At 41.7% G+C, this 27,720-nt stretch overlaps 1 protein-coding gene across 2 annotated transcripts in view; it reads left to right on the forward strand.

The window, feature by feature from the left end:
• The first annotated feature begins 1,092 nt into the window (after positions 1–1,092).
• LOC139275237 (proteasomal ATPase-associated factor 1-like) overlaps positions 1,093–27,720 on the forward strand; it is a 36,447-nt gene continuing 9,819 nt past the window's right edge. Inside the window, exons 1-9 of one of the 2 annotated variants that reach the window (XM_070892416.1) lie at positions 1,093–1,188; positions 1,309–1,349; positions 15,159–15,262; positions 15,369–15,458; positions 17,260–17,358; positions 18,118–18,268; positions 22,490–22,684; positions 25,563–25,654; positions 26,914–27,029. In XM_070892416.1, the coding sequence (XP_070748517.1) occupies positions 1,139–1,188; positions 1,309–1,349; positions 15,159–15,262; positions 15,369–15,458; positions 17,260–17,358; positions 18,118–18,268; positions 22,490–22,684; positions 25,563–25,654; positions 26,914–27,029 (938 nt within the window). In that variant the 5' untranslated portion in view covers positions 1,093–1,138. The remainder of the gene's footprint in view (positions 1,189–1,308; positions 1,350–15,158; positions 15,263–15,368; positions 15,459–17,259; positions 17,359–18,117; positions 18,269–22,489; positions 22,685–25,562; positions 25,655–26,913; positions 27,030–27,720) is intronic. The other variant, XM_070892417.1, reaches the window with a different exon arrangement.

Below are 27,720 nucleotides of genomic sequence, written 5' to 3' on the forward strand. Positions count from 1 at the left end.
CAGGTGCAGACGGTCCGGTTTGTACTGGTCCCACCTCCCCCAGAACCGGTTCCAATGTCCCAGAAATTTGAATTCCTCCCTTCTGCACCACTCCTCAAGCCACGTATTCATCTGAGCTATCCTGCGATTCCTACTCTGACTAGCACGTGGCACTGGTAGCAATCCTGAGATTACTACTTTTGAGGTCCTACTTTTTAATTTAGCTCCTAGTTCCCTAAATTCGTCTTTTAGAACCTCATCCTGTTTTTTACCTACATCGTTGGTACCTATATGCCCCACGACAACTGGCTGTTCGCCCTCCCTTTTCAGAATGCCTTGCACCCGCTCCAAGACATCCTTCATCCTTGCACCAGGGAGGCAACATACCATCCTGGAGTCTCGGTTGCGGCCGCAGAAACGCCTGTCCCCTTACAATTGAATCCCCTATCACTACAGCTCTCCCACTCTTTTATTTGCCCTCCTGTGCAGCAGAGCCACCCACGGTGCCATGAACTTGGCTGCTGCTGCCCTCCCCTGATGAGTCATCCCCCTCAGAGTACCCAAAGCGGTGTATCTGTTTTGCAGGGGGATGACCGCATGGGACCCTTGCACTGCTCTTCCTGTTGGTCATCCATTCCCTATCTGGCTGTGTACCCTTTACCTGCGGTAAGACCAACTCACTAAACGTGTATCCTGGAATGTAATGTAAACCTGTTCTCATCTGCTCCATGTAATGCCCTTATTTGCACAGTACAACATGTAACTTGATTTACGGATTGTACTAAACTGTACCTTGAAATGAAATGTACGTTAGTGCATTGTATGGAACTGCTGTCAGCATCCAAACGAATTGTATGGAATTGCTGACCGCAAGGTACTGAGCTATTTTCCAGTGTATTGTGAAAATTTTATATGAATAAAGTATATTTTTGGGAAAAAAAATGGATGGGAGAATATAAACAACAGGCTTGCATTTCTACCCGCGCCTATTTGGTTGGTTCTCAGCGCTTGGAGAGAGGGTTGGGAGTGACAGCGTGGCAGCTGACTGCAGGTTGCTACTATTTCAGACACTGCCCCTGGGATGAGGCACAGGAGGGACTTGTGCAGCGGCGGGCTGCTTTGCGACAGTGACTGCGGTTTCCGGCAGTGAGGCGTCGCCATGGCAGGAGGCCGGATCTTTATCCAGAGCGACTGGGCTCGGGCCTTGCGGTAATCCAGCGCACCACTGGCGCCAGATTAACAACAAGACAGTCATTTGCGGTTTGATCTCTCGCGCTCTCACTCTTGTGCGGGTTTTAATGACGTTTCGGTTTTTTTTTATCCACACAGGGAGAATGAGAGGGAAGCGTGGGTTTCCTGTAAAATACCCGGTAAGGATCCGAGGCCGAGTTTAATGTGGTTAAAAATAATAATAATCACAAACCCAGGGCCAAGAACATTTACTGCGTGATTCACAGCTCGCCGCCTTGTCCATCGCCCCACCCCCTTTAAAAAATATATAAATATGGCTAGCCAATTTGTTGCCCAGCACACTAATTTGCCTGCTGTTCGAGAATAGCAACCAGCCAGTGAGTGTTTCTGTCCCTCTGTGGTCTATATAACAGCAGCATTTTTTAATCTCTCTCCTGTCCTGGAGACTTTGATTCAGTGCTGGGGAATGAATCCAGACTGCACCTTGATGTTCTTCGCAGAATTACATGGAAATGACAACACGCACTGGGGGCCCGACTGTGTTTACCCTCCACATGAACAGTAATCTTAATCCCCTTTAACACTACCCTATTCCTAGATTCATTTATTCTCTCTCCCCTCGACCATCTATCTAGGCTGTTCCTAAATGCTGCTTCAAATGCTAATGCTGGTACAGCTCGTGTATTTTAGTGTTTCACAACATCCTGTGTTTTAAACAAAAACGTTTCTCTTCTGCTGTCTGTGCTAAATCTCTTGCATTTAATCATTATCTGTGCACCCTTGTTCTAGCACTTAACACTGGAAAGTCTTATCTACTCTGCCCCATCCGTTCACAATTTAAAAGACATCTATCAGGTTACCACGCATGAGTCTTGACGACGGAGGCCAGATTATTTGATTGGGAATGGGAAGAAGCCATTTTAGCAAAACCTAATCTCACGTCCACTTGGATTCTTTCACGAGTGGGATCTACGGCTGATTTTATTATTCCCACCTTCCCTAGCTCGGTTATGAAAGTCAACTCTAATGCCAACCTCCTCCCCCCACCCCCCAAATAGTTTTGAAGGAGCACTGTTCTTACAGAAAACTATACGTGTTAACCAGTGACAGAGGGGAGGAAAGGTTGGATCATGACAACCCCAATCATTTTGAGGTCAGCCAACGTGGCATTTGTGCATATCCTCCTCGATTTGGCCTGCAAGTCTGGAGTTCCCAGCTCGGCCTTTATACTAGAAAAAAAGACTTGCATTTATATAGTGCCTTTCATGACCAATGGATGTCTCAAAGTGCTTTACAGCCAATGCAGTACTGTACTTTTGGAGTGTAGTCACTGTTGTAATGTGGGAAATGCGGCAGCCAAATTGCGCACAGCAAGCTCCCACAAACAACAATGTGATAATGACCAGATAAACTGTTTTTTGTTTTGTTGATTGAGGGATAAATATTTGCCAGGACACCGGGTATAACTCCCTTGTTCTTCTTCGCAAATAGTACCATGGGATCTTTTATGTTCATCTGAGAGGGCAGACGGGGCCTCGGTTTAACGTCTCATTCGAAAGACGGCACCTCCGACAGTGCAACACTCCCTTGGTACTACATTGCAGTGTCAGCTTAGATTTATGCACACAAGTCCCTGTTGGCATCCACCAGTTCCCAGCTTGGTCCTTTTCCTGCCAAGTTGGTCAAACCTTGAGCTCGAATGCCCCCTCCCAGCCGACCAAACCTCGCTCTGCCACTGATGCCAACCAGCATTACAAGCTGCATGTTATCTTGTTAGCATTTTACAAAAAATAATCAGCTTTTCTGCTGGGATGGGAAATTGCTATAACAACCAATCCAATCAGACTACATGCAGTCAGCTCCACCTGAGGACAAAATTCAGTGCCTTGTTGCTGCAAACTATATTTTAATGGGTTTTTGTGATTTTTTTTTAATGATTGCAGTGGTTTAAAAGAGGTTAAAAGAGTTAGAAGAGCTATATGTGATATAAATTACTGGTAGCTATAATAGATGAATGTTTAATGCATTCATATGATGCTGTCTAGTATTTTAACATACATTAATCTATTTATTTTAATTGGATTAAAACCTCCATTTAAATAGCAGACAGAGAGAATACCATATGAATGCATTTAGCAAGTGTCTGCTATTAATGTCAACAGCAATTTCAGGCCTTGTATTTTAAAGTTTTAAAAACAGAAAATGTTTGAAATACACAGTAGTTTGATCAGCATCTAAAAGAGGAAAAGATAATCTTGATACTAAGGTTTTGTATTGATCATATTTGCTTACCCTTACCTTGTCCATGAGACCCATCTTGTGCTCCCCTGAACACATTCTCACTAAATTGTTGACCACTTTTCCTGGCCCTCCTCTTCACTGTCCACCTCAAAAAAAAAATCCATCCTTGATTCATCCGTCCTTTCAAACAACTGACTCATCTCTAATCTTCCTTTACTCTCAAATGTATTAACATGTTGTCGCCTTCGAAATGACCATTTTTCCTGCAGCTCCATGTTTGAATCTACAATCAAATTTCCATTCCTGTCACAGTACTGAAACGGCCTGAATAAAAGGCACAAATGGCATCCTCCATGACTGTGACTCTAGTGCATTTTCCCTCCTCAAACTGTCTGTAACCTTTGACACAGTGGACCACGCCATCTTCTTCCAATGCCTCTTCAGCTTTGTCTGCTCAGTGGGACTGCCTTTACTTGGTTCCAGTCTTGTCTATCCAATCGTAGCCAGAGCATCTCCAGCAATGGCTTCTCTTCCTGATACTGTCACCTCTCATTTCCCAGGGATCTATCCTTAATCACCTCCTCTTCCTCATCTAAAGAAAGAAAAGAAAGACTTGGATTTGTATAGTGCCTTTCACGACCTCAGGACATCCAAAAAGCTTTACAGCCAATGAAGTACTTTTTGAAGTGTAGTCACTGTTGCATTTAAAATAAAAAGAGAAGATAAATAAACAAATCAAACTCGAGAGGAAAAAACCCTGACCCGGATGGTACATCCGTGCATTTTAAAAGAATCTAGGGAAGCGATAGCAGATGCCTTACTACACATATTTAATAGTTTGTTAAAAAAGGTGTTATGCCAGAGTACTGGCAGATAGCCAACGTAATACCTATATTTAAGAAAGGAGATAGAACATGTCCCAGGAACTATAGACCAGTCAGCTTAACACCAGTGGTAGGAGAAATAATGGAATCCCTACTAAAGGAGAAAATAGAAGAACATCGAGAAGCCAAAAATATAATAATGAATAGTCAGCATGGATTTCAAAAGGGAAAGTCTTGCTTGACCAACCTCATTGAATTCTTTGAAGAGGTAACAGAATAAACAAGGATAATGCAGTAGATGTAATGTTTCCAGACCTTCAAAAAGGTACTACATAATAGACTAATGAATAAGGTCAGAGAATGCAGAGTCAGGGGACAAGTAGCAGATTGGATAACTAGCTGGCTTCAAGACAGAAAGCATAGAGTAAAGATAAAAGGGTAGCTATTCACAGTGGCAGAAGGTGGGTAGTGGTGTTCCACAAGGATCAGTGCTGGGACCACTGTTGTTCACAATTTATATTACGATTTAGACTTTGGAATCAAAAACACAATTTCATTTACGGATGACACCAAATTGCGGGGGCAGGTTAGTCAGTACTGAGGAGGACTGCAACAAATTACAGGAGGACACTAATAAACTTGCAGAATGGAATATATTAGGCAAATAAATTTCAACGCAGATAAATGTGAGGTGTTATATTTTGGGAAGAAGAATAGGCAGGTCACGTATTACTTGGAGAGTGAGTCTGGGTGGGGTAGAGGAGCAAAGGGATCTCGGAGTACAAATACAGAAATAGCTAAAAGTTGTGACACAGGTTAACAAGGCCTTAAGAAAAGCAAACCAAGCACTAGGGTTTATTTCTAGAGGTATAGAATTGAACAGTCGGGAACTTATGCTAAACTTGTATCGAACCTTGGTTAGACCACACTTGGAGTACTGCATATAATTCTGGTCACCATATTATAGAAAAGATATAGGGGCACTGGAAAGGATGGAGAGAAGATTTACAAGGATGATACCAGAAATGAAAGGGTATACCTATCTGGAAAGGATGAACAGGATGGATCTCTTTTTGCTTGAAAGAAGGTGGTTGAGGGGTGACCTAATAGAGGTCTTTAACATTATGAAAGGTTTTTATAAAGTACATACAGAGAGAGTGTTTCCACTTGTGGGAAAGCGCATAACTCGAGGCCATCAATATAAGATAGTCACCAAGAAATCCAGTGGGGAATTCTGAAGAAACTTCTTTACCCAAAGAGTGGTGAGAATGTGGAATTCGTTACCACAGGGAGTGGTTGAAGATAAGCATATGAGGGAGAAGGGAATAGAGGGTTATGCTGATAGTTAGATGAGGTAAGATGGGAGGAGGCTTGAGTGGAGCATAAACGCGGCGTTGACTGGTTGGGCCGAATGGCTTGTCTCTGTGCAGTATATCCTATGTACATGCGGCTCCTTGACAACATCATCCGAAGATAAGGGATCAGCTTCTGCATGTACGCTGTTGACACCAGGCTTGACATCTCCCCTACATTTCTCGACTCCTCCACTGCCTCTGTGTAGTCAGATTGCTTGTCCGATAACCACTCTTGGATGCCCGTCACAAACTCCATAACCGTACCACCAATTCCACCCTCTCCCCAGAGACTCCGATTGAACCAGACCGTTTGCAGTCTCGGCATCCTATTCAATGCTGAGCTGAACTGCTGACATCATCATCTCTCCATTGCAAAGCCCGGCTACTTCCGCCTGCGTAACATCACTTATCTCTGTAACATCTCCTACCTCAGCCCATCTTCCACTGCAACCCTCTCCATGCTTTTGTCACCTCTACATGTGACTCTTCTGAATCTTCCTGCCCATTCTCCATGCTCTAAATGTCATCTAATACAAAACTCACTTGCCTTATCCTATCTCTATCTCTCTAACCACAGTAAACCTTCACACATCCAAAATTTTGCTGCCTATAATCCTGTTTGCCCATCGCCCCCCACCCCAATACTTGCTGACCTAATATTGGCTCCTGATCCTCTATGCTCCAAATTTAAAATGATCAATGTTTTAATGCCGTCATGCCTTGCCATCCTTATTTTTGTTACCTCCTGCAGTCTCCTTCCCGAATTCTCTGATCCTCTGACTCTGGCCTCTTGTACATATGCATCTCCCCCTTCCTTTGCCCCACTATTGAGAACATAAAAATTGGAGCAGGAGTAGACCATTTGGCCCCTTGAGCCTGCCCCACCTCTCAATAAGATCATGGCTGATCTGATCTTAGCTTCAACTGCACCTCCCTGCCCATTCCCCATAACCCTTGACTCTTATCTTTCAAAAAATCTGTCTAACTCCACCCTAAATTTATTTTATGACCCAGCCTTTACAGCTCTCTGGGGTAGAGAATTCCAAAGATTCACGACCCTCTGAGAGAAAAAATTCCTGCACATCTCTGTTTTAAATGGGCGACCCCTTATTCTGAAACTATGCCCCCTAGTTTGAGATTCACCCACGAGGGGAAACATCCTATCTGCATCTAAAACATCCTCTCTGCATCTACCCTGCCAAGCCCCCTCAGAATCTTATACGTTTCAATAAGATCACCACGCATTCTTATAAACGCCAATGAATATAGGCCCAACCTGCTCAACCTTTCTTCATAAGACAACCCATTCATCTCAGAATTCAACCTCGTGAATCTTCTCTGAACTGCCTCCAATGCAAGTATATCCCTCCTTAAATAAGGAGACCAAAACTGTACACACTATTCCAGGTGTGGTCTTACCAATGCCCTGTACAATTGTAGCAGGACATCCATACTTTTATACTCTATCCCCCTTGCAATAAAGGCCAACATTCCATTTGCCTTCCCAATTACTTGCTGTACCTGCATACTAACTTTTTGTGTTTCATGTACAAGGGCCCCAGATCCCTCTGTATCACTCCTTCAGCTGTTAGCCCCCAAGTTCTGGAATTCCCTCTCTAAATCCCTCTCCACCTTCCTGACCTCTTTTAAGATCCTCCTTAAAATGTACCTCTTCAAACAAGCTTTATTCACCCATCTTAATATCTCCTTTGCCAGTGTCTATTTTTATCTGATAACACCTCTAAAAAAGCACCCGAGGACATTTTTCTATGTTAAATGCTCTATATAATTGCAAGTTGTTATCCCTCCTATAGTCATTAAAAATAAAATGTTTATTTAAAGGGGGCGACTGTTGCAGGGAAGCTGAAGTAGTTGCGCATGCGCGGTTCCATAGAAACGTCGAAAATAGATGCAGGAGTAGGCCATTCGACCCTTCGAGCCTGCACCACCATTCAATAAGATCATGGCTGATCATTCACCTCAGTACCCCTTTCCTGCTTTCGCTATATACCCCTTGATCCCTTTAGCCGTAAGGGTCATATCCAACTCCCTCTTGAATATATCTAATTAACTGGCATCAATAACTCTGCAGTAGAGAATTCCACAGGTTAACAACTCTCTGAGTGAAGAAGTTTCTCCTCATCTCGGTCCTAAATGGCTTACCCCTTATCCTTAGACTGTGACCCCTGGCTCTGGACTCCCCCAACATCGGGTACATTCTTCCTGCATCTAACCTGTCTAGTCCCGTCAGAATTTTGTATGTTTCTATGAGATCCCCTCTCATTCTTCTAAACTCCAGTGAATACAGGCCCAGTCGATCCAGTCTCTCCTCATATGTCAGTCCTGCCATCCCGGGAATCAGTCTGGTGAACCTTCGCTGCACTCCCTCAATAGCAAGAACATCCTTCCTCAGATTAGGAGACCAAAACTGAATACAATATTCCAGGTGAGGCCCCACCAAGGCCCTGTACAACTGCAGTAAGACTTCCCTGCTCCTATACTCAAATCCCCTAGCTAAGAAGGCCAACATGCCATTTGCCTTCTTTACCGCCTGCTGTACCTGCATGCCAACCTTCAATGACTGATGTATCATGAGACCCAGGTCTTGTTTCACCTCCCCTTTTCCTAATCTGCCGCCATTCAGATAATATTCTGCCTTCGTGTTTTTGCCCCCGAAGTGGATAACCTCACATTTATCCACATTATACTGCATCTGCCGTGCATTTGCCCAGTGTTGTTTTTTTTTGTTTGTTGTCGCCAGACTTCCCAAAATGAGGAATAAAGAACCGGACTTAGCGAATTCTGTTAGAACTGTTAATTTTAAATAAAATTCGAACTCTGAGTTTATTTTTAAAAATGTCTATTTGTCCTTCGAGACAGCGGTTCTTAAACTGGAAAGATCACCAGTAACATTAACCCAACTTAGTAACATTAATGAAACTTTATTAGTGATGTGTTTCAGCACTTCTCCGATCCTCTGTTGTGCTGAATGTTACTTTTTATATTTGGGGCCTGACAGTTATGCGCAGAATGCTTCATTGGAAGGTGTCACTCCTTTATTTTAAATGTTTGTGTCAGCTTGGAATACTGCAGTGTCAGAGATGTTGTGGTCTGGATAAGATGTTAAACTAAGATTTTGCTGACTATTCAAAGGTTTAGGTGGATATTAAAGATCCCAAGATACTATTTGCGTCCTGGTCAATGTTCGTCCATCAACCAACATCACCAAAAACAGATTCATTGTTTTTTCACCTAATTGCTGTTTGAGGGACAATGCTGTGTGCAAAAAGGCAGCCACATTCATATAACTGATTCTGGTAAATACCTGTAGTAGCTTTTACCTAATTTCAAGGCTGAAGTGTCCAGTTTTTTTTAAAGTCTTGCATGGAATGTAAGAACAGAGAGGTTATGCTAGAACTGTATAAAACACTAGTTAGGCCACAGTTTGAGTACTGTGTACAGTTCTGGTCACCAGATTGCAGGAAAGGTGATTGCACTAGAGAAGGTACAGAAGAGATTTACGAGGGTGTTGCCAGGACTGGAGAATTTTAGCTATGAAGAAAGATTGAATAGGCTGGGTTGTTTTCTTTGGAAGAGCGGAGGCTGAGTGGAGACTTAATTGAAGTGTATAAAATTATGAGGGGCCTAGATAGAGTGAATAGGAAAGGCATAGTTCCCTCAGCAGAGAGATCAATAACGAGGGGTCACAGATTTAAAGTAATTGGTAGAAGGATTAGAGGGGAGTTGAGAAATGTTTTCACCCAAGGGGTGGTGGGGTTCTGGAACTCACTGCCTGAAAGGGTGGTAGAGACAGAAACCCTCACCACATTTTAAAAAGTACTTCAATATGCACTTGAAGTGCTGTAATCTACAGGGCTGGAAAGTGGGATTAGGCTGGATAGCTCGTTTTCAACCGGTGCAGACATAATGGGCTGAATGGCCTCCTTCTATGTCGTAAATTTCTATGATTACTTTTAAGGTGAAAATAATGTGACTGCTTTATCGCCCCTCCCTCTCCACGTTAAAGTTGCTGCTTTTTGAAAAGACTGTAGTTGATGTTTAAGTACAAATTAGGCAGTGTTGATCTTTTTTAGAATCTTTATCAAATATATAATACGGAGCCTGTGGACCTAATTTTTTATGGTAGTCATTTATTATAAATTCTGAAAAGCAAAGTGACATGCACCACTCCTAGCGGCAGTATCTCAGTCAAAAATCAAACTATACTCGAGATGCAGAATGTTAAGGGCTCAATTTTCCCCAGTGATTTGCAGCATTTTTTTTGGAGCAGGCTGCTTTTTTTGGCCCAAGTTGAAAAACCAGAGTTTCTCCAAACAATTTGCACCAGTGTAACTCAGTTACGATTTTTTTAGGTCAGTTTTTTTTTTCTGCCAAAGAAGGTGTAACCTGCCACCCGTGCCAATTCTGGTCATTTATAGAAGTTTGGCCAGCTGAGAGTTACTCCAGTTCTGCTTAGGCCAGCATATGTGGCCTCTCCAGAAAACCCTTATGGAGAGTTAAATAAATTGGCACAAGTAAGGAAATCGGCACAGCAGGTGTCCAAGAATTGAAAAACACATAGCAGCAACTTACCTCCAACCCCACCCGAAGGCTGTCCGATCCCATTCTCGGTCCCCATTCCCCCGGTCCCCGGTTCACACAAAGAGAAAGGGAGAGGGAAACGGAATTGCAGAATGGGACCTGGGGATCAAGAATGGAACTGGATCGGCAAGCCCTTCAGTTGCTGTTATGTGTTTTTCAATTCATTTATTGTGTTGGGAACTGGCTGTATGCTTCACTTTGCAACCTCAGCTCGCATTGTGTCCCTGGTTACCATGACAGCCTGATCATTTTGGCTCCGCCCCCAAAACTAAAGGACAGGTTAGGCAGCGCCAAAATGCAGAAATCCAACGGGGAAACTTAGAACATTTTTTTTTTGGCATACTTGGGGCCCCAAAATATCGGCCGTAACTCTTCAAGTACGCCCAAAAAAAGCTTTGAGCCCATAAAAATTACAGCATAGAAGGACGACATTTGATACAGTACTTACTTCTGCACTGCTGTTAAATTCCACGTGACTCTGAAGTTATATTGTCACTTTTACTGATGGAAAAGTGGCAGAATGACTGCTTTCTAAGATTATTCTGTTAGTGTAGAATGAATGAGAGCAGATATAGTTCATATACTTAAAGTAAATACATAAGGAATATGAATGCTGACAATTTTTTTAGATTGAATTGTGAAAGAACAAAAGAGCATTGGTTGAAAAATACATTACCCAGTACGGAATCTATAAATCCTTTGCAGACTGAACTAGACCGATTTCTGTTGTAGAAATGTGTATATGTAGTATCTGGGTAGCCTTATACTTTGTTTTGGAAACTCAAAATATGTTTCTCCAGCGTTTCCTCATAACTCAGACCTTTACACTAGGGAACAGCCTCATGGCTGCCTCCAGTGCTTGACTGTCTCTAGTGTCTCAGAACTGCATGCAGTATTCAATCTCTGATTTGACCAGAGTGCTGTACAGTTTGATCATGGCTCCCCCTGACTTGTATCCTACTATTTGGGCTATGTAAAAAGCAAGGTTCTAAGCAACATAGAAACATAGAAAATAGCTGCAGGAGTAGGCCATTCGGCCCTTCGAGCCTGCACCGCCATTCAATGAGTTCACGGCTGAACATGCAACTTCAGTACCCCAATAACTTATTGTTATGTATGCAACACCTTGTAACCAGCATTCTACCGCCACCAGAGTCCCAAGGGATCCCAGCACTGCATATAAGCAGGCCTCCCATGCTGTGCCAGCACTCTGGAGTCAGAATAAAGAGACTAAGGTCACACTTACTCAAGCAGTAATCTGCAGGGTCCCGTGCAGGCTGCTCATAAGCTTTTGCATTGGAAATACCGCGCATGCGCAGAAATTTAAAAGGACCACGCATTGAAAGAAACAGGCCACTCAGAACAAAGTGCAGCTTACAGGGAACATTGGTTGTATTCCCTTGAATGATAGCCAGACTCCAAGGGTTAAATTATGAGGAGCGATTACACAAACTAGAGTTGTATTCCCTGGAACTTAGAAAGTTAAGGGGTGATTTGATCAAAATTTTTAAGATATTAAGGGGATCTGATAGGGTAGATAGAGAGAAACTATTTCTGCTGGTTGGGGAGTCTAGGATTAAGGGACAAAGTCTAAAAATGAGAACCAGACCTTTCAGGAATGAAGTTAGGAAACACTTCTACACACAAAGGGTGTTAGAAGTTATAATTCTCTTCTGCAATGGCAATTGATGCTAGTCAGTTGATAATTTTAATTGGGATTGATAGATTTTTGTTAACCAAAGGTATTAATGGATATGGGGCAAAGGTGGGTATATGGAGTTTAGTCACAGATCAGCCATGATCTCATTGAATGGCAGAACAGGCTCGAGGGACGAAATGGCCTACTCCTGTTCCTATGTTAAATTTAGAAGGTTGAAGAGTGATCTAATCGAGGTGTTTAAATGATAAAGGGGTTTAAACAGGATAGATACAGAGAACCTATTTCCTCTGGTGGGGCAATCCAGAACAAGGCGGCATAATCTTAAAATTAAAGCTACACCATTCAGGAGTGCAATCAGGAATCGCTATATCTCTCAAAAGGGTAGTGGAAATTTGGAACTCTCTCCAAAAGGCTGTGGAAGCTGGGTCAATTCAAATTTTCAAGACTGAGATCGATTGATTTTTGTTGGGTAAGGATATTAAGGGATATGGGAAAAAGGCGCGTAAATGGAATTGAGGTACGGAGAAGTCATGATCTAAATGACTGATGGAACAAGCTTGAGAGGCTGAATGGACTACTCCCGTTCCGATATTCCTATGGTGTGTGCTGAAAGCAGGCATGGACTCGGAATATCTACCCTACACAGTGTAACTGGAACGAGTAGACAAAGGGTTAATAGACCCTTTTTCAGGAAATTGCTTCTCACAGTCTCCTAGCAATTTGTTGGAAGTGTAGACTCTCCTGGTACATTACGTGAAATTATTTCTCAAGAGTTCCTATACTGACCTTACCCAAAAGGGGCTAGTGAATAGAAGACTGAATAGAAATCCAATAGGGAATTGAGAAGAAACTTCTTTACTCAAAGAGTGGTGAGAATGTGGAACTCTCTACCACAGGGATTGAAGCGAATAGTATAGATGTATTTAAGGGGAGTCTGGACAAGCATATGAGGGAGAAGGGAGTAGAGGGTTATGCGGATAGATTTAGAGGAGGAAAGACAGGAGGAGGTTCGAGTAGAGCATAAACACGGGCATGGACTGGTTGGGCCGAATGGCCTGTTTCTGTACTGTATATCCTAGATAATCCTATGTAGTCTGAGAGGTTTCCAAGACAATAAGACTGTTTTCTGCTTTGAAGATCTTGGGAGCAGTTGGGCAATCAAAAAAGCTCATTTTTTAATCCAGACAATGTGTTAATCACTAACAGTTGCTGGCTTCCTCAAACTCTCTTCTCCCTGCCCTTCAAGACTCTGGTCAAGACTGGAAATTACAACTCTCCTCTGTCAAACTGTGCATTAATATTTCAAATGAGCCATATCACCCTTCAAAGTAACTATATTAATTGCTTTCCAAAGGCAAGATATTACCCCATTACTGGCAGACTGAACATCATCCATCTTCCATTTTGAAACTTAGGAAAGAGAACCTACCATTTTGAACCTAACTATTTTAACAATATACAGGATTTCTGTTTCTGTCGTACCTGTCTGTTGATGTAGGAAGTAAATATCTGTTACAGAATGCCTTTCACTTATATTTTCCCTTCCTGGAGTTGGTGATTCTTAACAGGGTGTGGTTCCACAGGTGGCTTCGACCTGGCTAAGTCTGGGAATTGCATGACTATTCAACCATGGGTACCTCATAACTGAGAACATTCCTGACTTTATTCAGTGTCAACTTGCACTTAGAGCAGTAAATTCTAGGGGAAGCAGAAGTCGGAACCTTGTCTTGTTTCCTCTCCCATCTCCCCAATCCTGGAGACGTGCACCCTTGTGGCCATGTTAGCTGAAATTCGCCAAATCGATGTGGACCAGAGACTGAATCTAGGATCTTCAGTTCCTGGACTGTTGCCACACCATTGCAGTGTATTGAACCACTGAACCATTTGGAGTGCTAATTTTGAAGGTTTATTAAATCAGACCTCATTATTTTTCAAATATATGTAGTGTCAATTTTAGAATGACACTACATATAGTAGTACATAGAAACATTGTACAGAAACATTTAAATTCTAAAATCAGCATTTTGAGTGAATTTACAGTGCAGTAACAGTCGCCCACAGTGCTGGTATTGAATCGGCACTAATCTAATTTCAACAGATGGTACAACACATGAAGTTAGCTGCAAATTGGTGCCATGATTTTTGATCTTTGCAACATAGAAACCCCTATGAAAGAAGAACATACATTTATATAGCAGCTTTCACAACCTCAGGATGTCTTAAAGTGTTTCACAGCCAATTAAGCACTTTTTTAAAAAAAAAGTGTAGTCACTGTTGTAACATAGGCAATGTGGCAAGCAATTTGCGCACAGCAAGGTCCCATATGCAGCAATGTGATAATGACCAGATAATCTGTTTTAAGTGATGTTGGTTGTGGATTAAATATTGCCAAGGACACCGGGGAGAACTTCCCTGCTTTTCGAAATAGTGTACTGGGATCTTTTAGGCTCCTCTGAGAGAGCAGACGGGGCCTCGGTTTAATGTCTCATCGAAAAGACAGAAGAGGGCTAGAATTTCCTATGGCTTACCGCCCGGTTTCTGGATGGTATTGGCCATTGTGGGCGGTAATTAGGAGAGCGAGAAATTCCTTACTTGAGTTACGCCGGCTGTTTCGAGGTATCGCTGGGGAGCGGACTGCCGGCATGCACCATCCTGAGATCGCCCTGGCGCGATATTTGGCTCAGCAGTGACCCGTAGGTGAGTATATTTTTAAAAAAAAACGTCCACAAGGATCAATGGAGCTGGGCAGTCAGTGAGTAAGCTCTCCAAGAAAAAGGTTAGTTAGTGATTGGTTTTTCACTAATTATTTTAAAACTCTATTGTGGTGCTTTAGTTTAAAAGTGTCTTGGGAATGTGTTTTTAATTTTGATTTTTAGGTGATGTTTTTTGAAAACTTAAAAAAAAAATTTTTTCTGCTGTTAGGCCCAACCCGCAGCCTCGGGGTAAATTTTTATTGATTTTTAAAAATGATTGCCCGTTTTGTTTCGGAACCGCCCAATCGACCCTAAATTGCACTTTTTTGCCCAGAATGGGGGTGCAAAGTCCATGTTTTTTGCTCGGCGGATTTTTTTATTTTTTGGGGGGGGAAGTTTTCGCCATCGATAATCTTTCCAGTCTTGGCGGTCTTTTGGGCGGCAATCTGACGCTGGAGGGCTGATAGGAAATTCTAGCCAAGAGATGTTAGAAGGTGATGGTTTATTTGCAGTTGACATCTCGCATAAATGAGGAATAAATGACTTGTGGTTACAATTGAGGATTATTTAATTTGATAGAAGCTTGGTCTAATGTCCATTTTTAATAATTTAGGAACAGCTACTTTATATGGCTGTATAAAATGTCAAGGGGTTGGGAAAGATGGCGTCCCAGTGGTCACAGCTTCAGAAGGATTTGAAGTAACTGAGGTTACAAAGGTGAGATGTTTCTCCTTGTATTTTCTTTCTTATTACCATGCCTGAAAATGCAGTATTTTAAACAATGAAGTATTCAATTTTTAAAAGGTTTTTCCTTCCTTTGCAGAAAAGTATTTTAATTTCCGTTCCTGATGGGAATGCAGCCTCAAAATTTCTCATGCCTTATACAACCTTTTCTCGAATACACACTAAAAGTGTAAGTCCATATTTTCCTGTAATTGTTTCTGCAAGGTGATTTTTTTTGTGCAAACTAGGAAGGATATTGCTACTTTTCTTGGTATAAGTGCGGTCGTTAGATTTGAACCCGACTTGTGATTAATTTGGAAAATTCCGTATTTGGATACCCCTATTGTGGATTTTCTGTGATTAACCTATGATTATAATGCAACACAAAAGCATCTTAAAATTAAACATTAACCTTAAGGTAACCTCCTCTTGTTCTAACCGTTCTGGTTTCAGCTTCCATTAGCTGTGTGTTTTCACAAATTGTGTTTTTTTTAAGATTTGGAGCTGCAAGATGGCAGTGGATCTGAGGAATAAGATTTTTAATAGCACTAATAACATCTCATTAATTGGCTTAACATTTTGTTGTTTGAAGAACAATATTCCAGCAAGAGTGCATTTAATGTGTCTTTTACTCTTATCGGTTACAATCGTGGCTCCCAAATTTTTTTTTACTGAGCCCCCACTCGGAGATTTATGTCAATGTTTGCCTCCCTTTTTCTCAGAAATAGTACTTTTGCAAAGAATAAGAGGATCTTTCTTGGCTACGTAATGTATGGTTTAAGACCTGCCTCAAGTCTTTGACAAACAAGGCTTTCTTCAGAAAACTGCAAAGGCTATTCTCATGTCACTGTTCTCTCAACTAAGGGTGCTGCAGCACAAAAAATTATCCTTTATTCATCAGTGTCGTCCTGCTGATTTAGTTACTATTTTAGATCATTTCCAATGCCAAAATATTAATTGCATTCTAGATGGCTGTAGAATTTAATGAAACTATTTTGTTCCACAAGCCTGAAAACAAATTCCATCATTACTACACAAAGTGAACATGACACAAAAACTCATATGCAACAAACATCCTCTTCACAAATGGACACATTCTTTATCACTCAGCATCCCATGAGATCCGGTTACTAAAACTGTCCAGTTAAAGGATCATGTTCTGTTATTGCACATTATTATTACAACAGGGAATTTCGATGCACAATTGTGTAAACTTCATCCACATCCTACTACAACCAAACAAAATTTACGTCCGTGATGACAGATTTTTAATTCACCGAGGTCCCCATCCCTCATGAAATTTTCTCCCCTTGCCTCCTGAAGGTAGCAACTCACGTTAGGATACAGACAGTTCCATAGGCACCACCGGTCCTCCTGCTTGCCCAAGTGACCACTTTCCATGTTTCGGCCTGGGCAATGTGCTGATTGTCTTGCTGGGGGTGCTCTGTTTTCTGATATTTGTTGGCTGGCAGTTGTGATTTAAAACCTATCTCTTCGACCAAGCTTTTGGTCATCTGCCCAAACATCTTATATGGCTCGGTGTCAAATTTTGTTTATTTTGATAATACTCCTGTGGAAGCATCTTGGGATGTTTTATTACGTTCAAGGCGCTATATAAATACAAGTTGTTGACTTTTCTTTCCCTCTGTACCGAAGCACCTGGCCTTTCTTCGGCACCTCATCATAGCACTGTGACCAAGATTAATAACTCAAAGGAATGAAAGATTGAAAGTGCATTCATACCGTTTCTGAAAAATAATATTGTCAAAAATACCCCAATTGATTGTGAGTGTTAGTGATTTCTTTAAAAGTTACATATGTCTGTGTGTGTATCTCTTTAACACTTTTGAATTACATGGTGTAGAAAACAGATTCTGTTGTTTGTGAAAACAACACCGATTTTGTTGCACCTGATGTGTCTTTCAAAAGAAACAATGGTGCATGGTGCCAGAATTAAATAAAGCATTACCTCTTTTAACCTTACCCTCTAGATAACCAGCATGGATGTTTCTAGTGGTGGAGGGCTGGGAGTATCTTGCAGTACAGACGGAACAATGAGAATCTGGCAGGCCAACAATGGAGAATTGAGGGTTAGTGAGTATTTATTCTTCGCTTTTTAATGTTAGGGATAATTTGCAGTAAGTTCACAAAAAGAATCTTGTTCCAACAATTTTCATTTTCTTTAAATTCTGAAAGCACTTGACCAAGTGGTAAACATTTTACAGTTCAAGGGTGGGCTTTAATCAGCTTCCTTAGAAACATTGTGTGACCTTATCATTTGGTTCAAATTCTGAATCGCTGTTTGACGTTAAGCATCGTACCAAATTGATTGTGCATTTTGAATACCGGTAACTAAGAGAGCTTTGAGAGAATTTTCTACTTAAAAATGTTCAGTTATATAGACAATAACAGATACCCAGGGGAGATTATAATGCCATAATCACATAAAAGGTTTCCAGTAGCATCGTAAGTGAGGAAACTGAAGCTCAATCAATTTATAACTGTTACATGTGAAGCTTGAGATAAGATTACTGCCTTATAATCATTCTGATGTAATTATAATTTCTTATAGGTAATCTATATTGTGCAAGTAATTTAATTACATTTTTGGTGCATTTGTTGTGGGTGTCAATGCAAATTGGACAGGCAGGATACTTCATCAGTACTGACAACCATGCTAAAGGATTCGCAGTATTATAACATAATCACTGCAATTTTATCGAGTGATCATCAGTAGTTGATCTCCGAGAAATAACACAGCCGACATTACAATATGTGCGCATCTTTGTGTGTATATGAATTGGAAGCAGCATTCATGTTTCTAATCCATTATTGATTTTAATTTTTAGAGAGAGCTGGTTGGCCACGTTTACGACGTGAATTGTTGTCGATTCTTTCCATCAGGCATTGTGGTTCTAAGTGGAGGAATGGATGCTCAGTTAAAGATCTGGTCCGTTGAAGATGGAAATTGTTCTGTAACTTTAAACGGCCACAAAGGAGGTATATAGAACTATTAACGGGGTCTCATTGGAAACAAAAGAGTAACCATATGCTATTTTACATTGAGCAAAATGGATTCTGAAAAATGACAATTTAGACTTTTGTAGATGTTGCTATATTGACTGTATTATAAGATGCCCCCCCAAACATCAAGATCCATGGCGCTGCCCTGGACAACGTGGACCACTTCCCTTATCTTGGGATCCTCCTATCAACAAGCGCAAGCATTGATGACGAGATCCAACGCCACCTTCAGTGCAGCAGTGCAGCCTTTGGCCGCCTGAGGAAAAGAGTGTTTGAAGACCAGGCCCTCAAAACTGCCACCAAGCTCATGGTCTACAGGGCTGTAGTAATACCTGCCCTCCTGTATGGCTCAGAGACATGGAGCATGTACAGTAAACACCTCAAGTCGCTGGAGAAATACCAACGATGCCTCCGCAAGATCCTACAAATCCTCTCGGAGGACAGATGCACCAACGTTAGCGATCTCGTCCAGGCCAACAACCCCAGCATTGAAGCACTGACCACACTCGATCAGCTCCGCTGGGTAGGCCACAAAGTTCGCATGCCAGACACAAGACTCCCAAAGCAAGCGCTCTACTCGGAACTCCTTCACGGCAAACGAGCAAAAGGTAGGCAGCGGAAACATTACAAAGACACCCTCAAAGCCTCCCTGATAAAGTGCAACATCCCCACTGACACCTGGGAGTCCCTGGCCAAAGACCGCCCTAAGTGGAGGAAGTGCATCCGGGAGGGCGCTGAGCACCTCGCGTCTCATCGTCGAAAGCTTGCAGAAATCAAGCGCAGGCAGCGGAAAGAGCGTGCGGCAAACCTGTCCCACCCACCCCTTCCCTCAACGACTATCTGTCCCACCTGTGACAGAAACTGTGGTTCTCATATTGGACTGTTCAGCCACCTAAGAACTCATGTTAAGAGTAGAAGCAAGTCTTCCTCGATTCTGAGGGACTGCCTATGATGATGATGATTATAAGGTTTACTACAGGTTGAGATTTTTGAGCAAAATATACTGTTTATTGAAAACCTATTCTAGTTACATTCACCTACTGATGCAGTTGTCTTTGTTTTTCCTTCCACCCCTCCACAAAGTGAGGGGGAAAAATTTGCGCGTGCCAACAGAATTTCCAGTATCACCGGCAACTCGAGTTAACGGTTGTTGAAAATGGCCGCAGTGCTACCGGGGAAAAATTTGCTCTGGGGGGTGGCGATATTGAGCGCAGCACTAACTTACCGTGCAACACCCTCCTGATGCCATTAGTGGAGGCATCCGACCCGAAGTTCTCGTCCATAGTCAACATTGCAACTTCTTCCAACCTGTGGGAGCGAGGCTGTGGGAGTACGCAAGGCATTGTGGGCAACTAAAGGGGCAATGTATTCAGAACTAAAAAAAATTAAGATGTAGTTTTCAGCCCTTGCTGCCTTGCAATAAAAATTTTAACATCAAATAGGATTCTTCAGCACTTAAACCTGAATTCCCTTCCGAACCTCCAAAAATAGGAAAAGTGCTTCCGTACTAACAGACATGGCTCAGCAAGCCAGGGAAGCGGCACCCAGGTGCTTGCACGCAGCACTCTAGCTTTGTGCAGGGGTCAACACTGCGAGAGGTCCTTTACCTACAGGGGCCAGGGGGCCCTCCAGAGAAAACAATACGAGACCACATCACTAAGGCCATCGCTGCCAGCAATGTTGCCCCCACGACCTGGCTCCAATGCCCAAAGAAGCTTCATGACCTCAGACCAGTGGTCAAGGTTAGTGAATGCAGTTAAAAGCCGTCTACTACCAACTGCACCACTAGCTTCATGCACTGTTCAATGCACGAACTACTTCGTGCATTGTGGGGGGAGGGAACTACTTCCCTCCCCCCACAACCCCGACAATCACTTACCAACAATTTTCTACCAATCACGAGGCACAGCTCACATTCCTAGCTTCACCTCACTACCTTGGAGGAGATGGTGCAGGCCATTCTTGGCAGGGGCATGGCTGAGCTCTTAGCCAGTGGCAGAGCAGAAAGGATACAAGAGGCTGGTATCTTCATACGTTATCCTCATTCTGGCATTCACCTTTTGCTTTCCCGCTCTACCCCCAACACAACTGCACCCTTGTGCCTTCCTCAATTCACACACCCAAGAAATGCAGCCTACCCAGCCAGTGATTTGCCAAGAAGAGGGAAAGGAGAGTGAAAAAGAAGAAAATTGATTTGCCACTCCCAGCCACCAGCTCCTCAAGATCGACCAGCAAGGCCATTTGCAGTGTCCCCCACTGAAAGTCAGCAGTCTTCCACCAGCCACACTGCAGCCACTAGGGTAGCACTGCGTGACATCAGTAGGATAGGCAAAGGCACACACAAGACCGTCACTAAGGGAATGCATAAGGGTGATTAGTTGATTTCTTGATGTCATATTGGATCGATAGATGTATAAAGTTGGTTTGGAAAGTTTGCTTTGTGGTGGCTTTTATTTCAGTACTGTGGCCAAGAGGATGCTTTGATGGACAGTAACAGAGGGAAGGGAAGGTGTGGGACTAATGTTGAAAGGAGAATTGGAATTGTGGTCACTGGGATTGCAGGCTGATGATTCGATTCCGGCCAGAAAGGGGTTATCTGGATTGCATCCTTCCTTCTGCTTCCTCTTCTTCTGATACTTCCTCTTCTGTGCCTTCCTCTTCCCTCTAAGAGCAGTTGCTGTAAATCTGAAATAACAGCATGAAATACTCAGCTGGGCAGGCAGAATCTCGACCTGAGACGTGAACTCTGTTTTTCTCTCCACCGATGTTACCTGACCTGATGAGTATTTGCAGCGTTTTCTGTCTTCTCAGAGGTGTTCCTTTACCATTTGAGGCCTTGCAAGCATCCAGCAGCACTCCCTGCACACTTTTTAAAAAAAAAAAACTTTTAGCATCTATTGCACCAACCCACAACTTCACTAAAATCAAACAAACCCAGTCCAAAAGCTTAAATGCAAACTTACCTGAAAGATGCATGTGTCCCTTAAGAGGTGCTAACCGCGCCTCTGTCCGTCTGCTTGCACGCTAGGTTTACCAGACGAGCTTAGGACCCAGCGCTGCTAGGGTTGAAGTTCGCAGTGGTGACGTTAAGTCGATGTTGCACCACTGACGTCACCACTCTACAATTTTTTTTCAGGCTGCAACCAGTGCTACCGGTACGTTGGAAATGGCGGATGCCGTGAGACCCACCACCAGCTGGTGGAAGAACAGCGGCTACCGCTTTCTTCACTTAACGCCATGCCAATGGGTGGCGTTAGGGTAGGGAATTTCTTCCCCTGAATGCTTCTTGTGAAGCTAATCTGTAACAGATCTAAACCCACCCAACTAGGACTTGGGCTTATGCCTGATTGGTTGAGAGTCATCTTTTGAGGTATTGGGTTGTTCCCCCAATTCTGGCACCTTAATACTCTTAATAAAAAAAACAATCCTCCACTATTAGCAGCTTACTAAATGCAGATGCAATTGATTCAGTTTTTAAAAACTCTCTCTATATAATATATATGTGTGTGTGTGTGTTTTATCAAAGCCAAATTAAAATTATCATAAAGCCTTAAACATGATAATTACCCCTGCCCGAAAGGTAAATTCCAAAATTAGGATTAAACCCATCATTGCCATTCTGCAGTCACTTTTCATGTTTATCACAAGGAACACTTCTCATCATCTCTCTGTGCCAATGGGCGCAGCATCAGTCTACAGCACACCTTCAGTCTTGCATGTTAGGCTAAACAATGCACACAAACTCTTTCTAACCTAATATTTAATGAAGCTGGTTATAAGCTTTTATTGTTTAAAGTAGCTTATTTGTACATTCAAAAATTGTTTTGCTGATTAAGCACAAAAGTGTTCTGGTTACAAAGTGTTATTTTTGACCTACAAAGCATGTATTTGTTCACTATTAACTTTTTTAAGCTTCAGGAAAAAATAAACTCCAAAAATCATTCTCTTATTTATGGCTGTGAACAATGGTAAAGAACAAAAAAGTAGGCACTGACTGCATGTAATTCTAACATTAAAGTTATGTTAGCTTTTTAAGTTGTCTTTTGGCTTCCATCCTGCAAGACTGAAGCATTTATGTCTGAAGTTCTGTTCCTTAAGACTGAAAATATTTTTGTGTTTACAGACTGCATTAATTTTAAAGGAGAATGTTTGTTTAAAGTTGGATTTCCTTTTTTAAATTTGATATTTTTTTTTAAGGTGTTCTTGATACAACAATTGTAGACCGTGGACGCAATATCATCTCGGGCTCCAGGGATGGAACAGCAAGACTGTGGGACTGTGGCATGTCCACTTGCCTTGCAGTTCTAGCAGATTGTGGGACTCCCATTAATGGCTGTACAATTGGTGTTGCTGAAAACACAGTGAATTTGGGTTCTCCTGAGCAACCACCAAGTAAGTCGATTCACTAGGCTGATTCCGGAGATGAGGGGATTACCTTATGATGATAGATTGAGTAGACTGGGTCTTTACTCGTTGGAGTTCAGAAGGATGAGGGGTGATCTTATAGAAACAATTAAAATAATGAAAGGGATAGACAAGATAGAGGCAGAGAGGTTGTTTCCACTGGTCGGGGGCACAGCCTCAAAATACAGGGGAGCCAATTTAAAACCGAGTTGAGAAGGAATTTCTTCTCCCAGAGGGTTGTGAATCTGTGGAATTCTCTGCCCAAGGAAGCTGTTGAGGCTAGCTCATTGAATGTATTCAAGTCACAGATAGATAGATTTTTAACCAATAAGGGAATTAAGTGTTACGGGGAGCGGGTGGGTAAGTGGAGCTGAGTCCACGGTCAGATCAGCCATGATCTTATTTAATGGCGGAGCAGGCTCGAGGGACTAGATGGCCTACTCCTGTTCCTAATTCTTATGCAAGTAAACTGTTGAAACAAGTAGACTGTTGCAAGCTCCCCAACAACTGAGTTTATCCAGTAAGTACTTGATGCATACAGGCCAAGCAGCTCCTGCTGATGTCATGTTTATGCTGTTACATGACATCAGCAGGAGCAATGGTAGGGGTGCTATATTTGTCCCCAGGGTGGAGGGGGGACTGGGTTGGAGAGGGAAGAATCTCCCAGCATTGCTGCTTCGGCTCACTATCCAATGACTATTGCTGTCCTGTGGAGCCTAGCTTAATACAGACCATAGCATAGCTTCCATCTGTTAACTTAATTTTGCCAACTATGGAAAGAAAAAGTATGCTTGATGCATCAGCATATGAATTTAGGAAGTGTACTGCAATCTCCTTTTTAATCTATCATCTAACAATCATAATCCATTCTGCAGTATAACTTTATTGACCATTTCTCAGTCGTTTTACTCTCTCTCCTTCTTTCTCTGATGCTTTCCCATGTTTTCCTCACTGGCTGTTGCTCATATGTATTTGTGGACACTGTGGAGACACTGAGTATACTTAAGACCTTGGCTTCACAAGTTAAGAAGTTACTCTATTGCGTTTACTATAGTTGTAAACATATTTTATGAAGCATTTCTGTTAATACTTGTAAGGGAAGGTTTGGTAATGTATGGATGAAGATTCACACTAGTAATTGGTGGCCATGCCTTCAGCTGCTTAGGCAATACACTCTGGAATTCCTTGCCTATGCGTCTCTGCCTTTCCACCTCCCTCTCTTTTAAGGCCTGGCCCCCCCATATAACCAGCGATGTGACCACCCCTCATCATATCTCCCTCTTTGGCTCACCATCCATTTATTTGTGATTATGCCTCTATGAAGCACCTTGGGATATTTTTCTACTTTAAAGGTGCGCTATAAGTGCAAGTTGCTGCTTACAATATGTTGCCATTCTTCTGGGATTTCCATGGCTCTTCCACTGAACTTATGGCAAATGAGTAGGAGAACCCCTGTGGAAATTTGACCATGCAACTTTTATTATACCTACCAGTGGGTTTGCTGTATTTATTTAAGTTGCAAGTACTTATTTTGTGCAATGTTCAAATTAGCCACTTGTAATTAATGACTAGCTTGTATTTTCAATGTAGTAGATACAGTTAAGTATATAAAGCTGCCAACATTAGGGAAATCCTAGGAGTGAGATTTGTGGTCACAAAATATTGACTGTCTCTGTACTTGGGTGCCAGTCTGTGTGGAGATGAGCTGGATACCATTGTGGCAGAGATTGAACTCCGTTATCTTGGTACTGTCTCCTGAGGCAAAAGATCATTTTCAGTCTGTGCTGATAATCTACCTTTATAGATAAAAACATAGGCCCACTCTGAACCTCATTTAAAAAAAAAATACTGTCCTTTTTTTCAATAGAACAGCCCTAGAAAAAAAATCTATTTTAAAGTCAGCTGCTATACAACACTGCACTCCTGTTTCAGACAGTCTATGAGCCCACCTCCCTGTGTGATTCTTCTGAAACTGCTGGTTGATGCATTTGGTTCTGCTCCTCCTCTTCATGTGCTTGCAGTGCTAATAGCTCTGATTGACGTCTCTGTACATTGGAGATGGGAACTCTAGTCGGAATGGGAGTTCCTGCCTCCAGTGTACAGAGACAGAAATCGGGACCATTAGCCCTGGAAGCACATAAATAGAGGCTTGTCCACAGCACAAAAAAAAATAATTGCAGAATGTGATCCCAAAACACTAATTAAAAAATCCTGAAATCCAATGTAATAAAAATGAATTTAATTTATTCTGTCACCTTGAAGCAGTGGCTTTTGATCACGGGCCTTTATTCAGGACTGTTTTTCAGTTGTACGAGTTTTTAATTAGTCTAGCTTTTGTGGGGGGCTGTGACAACTTTTAAAAAAGATGTTCATGAGCTTTACTGAGACTTGTCTTCAATGGCAGGCTGAAAACTCATGATGCATCGTTCACACACACACACACACAGGATTTGTCAACAGCAGTTGAAAATTCCAATACCCAGGTCCAATTAAAATTTGCAACCCAAATCTCAGGCTCCAGACAGAAGGGCAAGTCTATTTTGGGGAAATTTCTGGCTGACATTTCCAGCATTATGATGGTACTTGTATTTGCTTTGTTATAAATGTCATTTCTAGCTGCACATGTCCGTGTGAAGAGGGAAAAATGGCAGATGAAAGCTGTGCGAAGAAATTATTTGCATTGTGTGTTCAATTTTGTCGTATTTGCTGAGTACTAAATGATAGCTTTCAAAAATAGTTGAGGAATTTTGAACATGAAATCAAAATTATATAGATGTGTATATGATTTCATGTTTAAAAATAACATCCCCTCCCCCCCCCCCCCCACAGTGTACATTATTTAAAAAAACAAATGATGTCCTTGCAGGTGAACGTGAAATTGGGACGGAGGGGAAATTGTTACTTTTAGCACGTGAAGACAAAAAACTGCAAAGCATTGGACTGCTCAGCAGGCAACCAGTAAGTGTTTTTTATTGTTTGGAAGATTATGTGGCTGATGCTCGCTAAGCTTGTATGTTAACCTACTAACATAGATTCAGATTGTGCATACAGTAATTAAATGGGGGGGGAAAAACTTGAATATACATTATGCCTTTCATGACCTCAGGACATCCCAAAGCCAATTAAGTATTTTTGAAGTGTAGTCACTGTTGTAACATAGGAAACGCAGCAGCCAATTTGCACACATCAAGGTGCCACAAACAGCAATGAGGTAATGACCAGATCATTTGTTTTACTGACGTTGGTTGAGGAATAAATATTTGATTACTGAGAATGTCTTTAGCTTTTGAGTTATGTATAAGCCAGTTTACTTTTTTAAAATTTAATAATTTTCACAAGTATTTCAAAATCAAGCACTCAATTAGGGTAAAACCATGAACACTGTAAACCTCACCAAGAGATGAGGTACATTACACAAATGGCCTCCTTCTGTGCTGTATCATTCAATGATTTTATGAACTGAGCAGAAGCCAAGTATGATATAGTTTACATTAAGAAAATAACCCACATTATGAAAATAGCACAACAATCTAGTGAGGGATATGGAACAAAAGTGTTCATAACTCCTCATGACATGTATCTATTTAAGTGCAACACGGAGACAGAAAGTGTATGGGTCTGTCGAGAATAAAGGCCTTTTTGCTATATTCTGTACTGGTGAAACATTTTATTTATATGTGCTTTAAACTATTGATTTGCAATAGAAAATATCTTGTAGAAATGTAATAAGTCTTAATGTAAATTAATATGCACATCAAACTGCCACAGACCACCATAGTGCACATGCTCAGATATGAATGCTTAGTGCCAATTTGTGAAGTGGTTTATTATAATTTAAACTGGTGGATTATTTGCAGAAGTGGTGTTATTTCCTAAGGGAAATTAAATTTGATAGTTAAGTCAAGCTGCAAACTTCCACTTGTCTCTCAGCAGTCCTTTTGGTCAGGGAATGCTGTGGGAGGACTAAAAAAGAATGACCTTTTTTTGCAAAAAGGGAGAGGAGTCAATAAAACAAAAGATATTTAGCGTATCCAGAGGCACTCTTCTAAGGTTGAAATTGGCCTTATTTTTGGGGCACTGTTGAGTGGCATCATAATGTCTGATCTCCTGGCATCTTTTTAAATCTGGAAATGGCATCAAATGCCTCAAAGTTCTAACATTTTCAGTGTGAAAGAATGCAGATAAATGTGACCTAATCTGAATTTCTGAATTTTCAGATATTTATGTTTGAGGGATCCGATGCTTTCAACTGTTGTACATTCCTTTCAAGTACATACGTCCTTGCAGGAACACAGGATGGTAACATTTATCAGTTGGATGTTCGAAACACAAAGTAAGTATGCTGTGAGACGGAACATTAAATTAATCTGGTGATTAGTCTGGATGTTCCCTTTTTTAATGATTGTGTTGTACTACTCTTACAAAATCCTTTAAAAGTGCAGTCATTGACAAAAAGTGCAGTAATTGGCAAATGGTGGGAAGTGGTGTTCCACAAGGGTTGGTGCTGGACCATTGTTCACCATTTACAGAAACAATTTGGACTCAGTAATCAGAAGTACAATTTCAAAATTTGTGGATGACACCAAATTGGGGGGTGTAGTTAATACAGAGGAGGGCTGCGATAAAATACAGGAAGACATAGTAAACTTGTGGAATGGGCATGTAATTGGTAAATTAACTTCAATATAGATAAGTGCAAGGTAATACATTTTGGTAGGAAGAATGAGACCACATACTCCTTGGAAAATAAGTGTCTAAATAGGGTAGAGGAACTGAGGAGTCCGGGGTTACAGATATACAATCACTAAAAGTTGCGAGGCCATTAAAAAAGCGAACAATGCACTTGGGTTCATTTCTAACTGGGTACAATTGAAAAGCTGAGAAGGTATGCTAAACGTATTGCACTTTAGTTAGATGACACTTGGCGTACTGTGAACAGTTCTGATTTCTGTATTATAAAAAGGATATAGAGCACTGGAAAAGGTGCAATAATGATTTACTAGAATGATAACCAGAACTGAGAG

Source organism: Pristiophorus japonicus, chromosome 10, assembly GCF_044704955.1.
Source record: "Pristiophorus japonicus isolate sPriJap1 chromosome 10, sPriJap1.hap1, whole genome shotgun sequence".
In the NCBI taxonomy this organism is placed as follows: Eukaryota; Metazoa; Chordata; class Chondrichthyes; family Pristiophoridae; genus Pristiophorus; species Pristiophorus japonicus.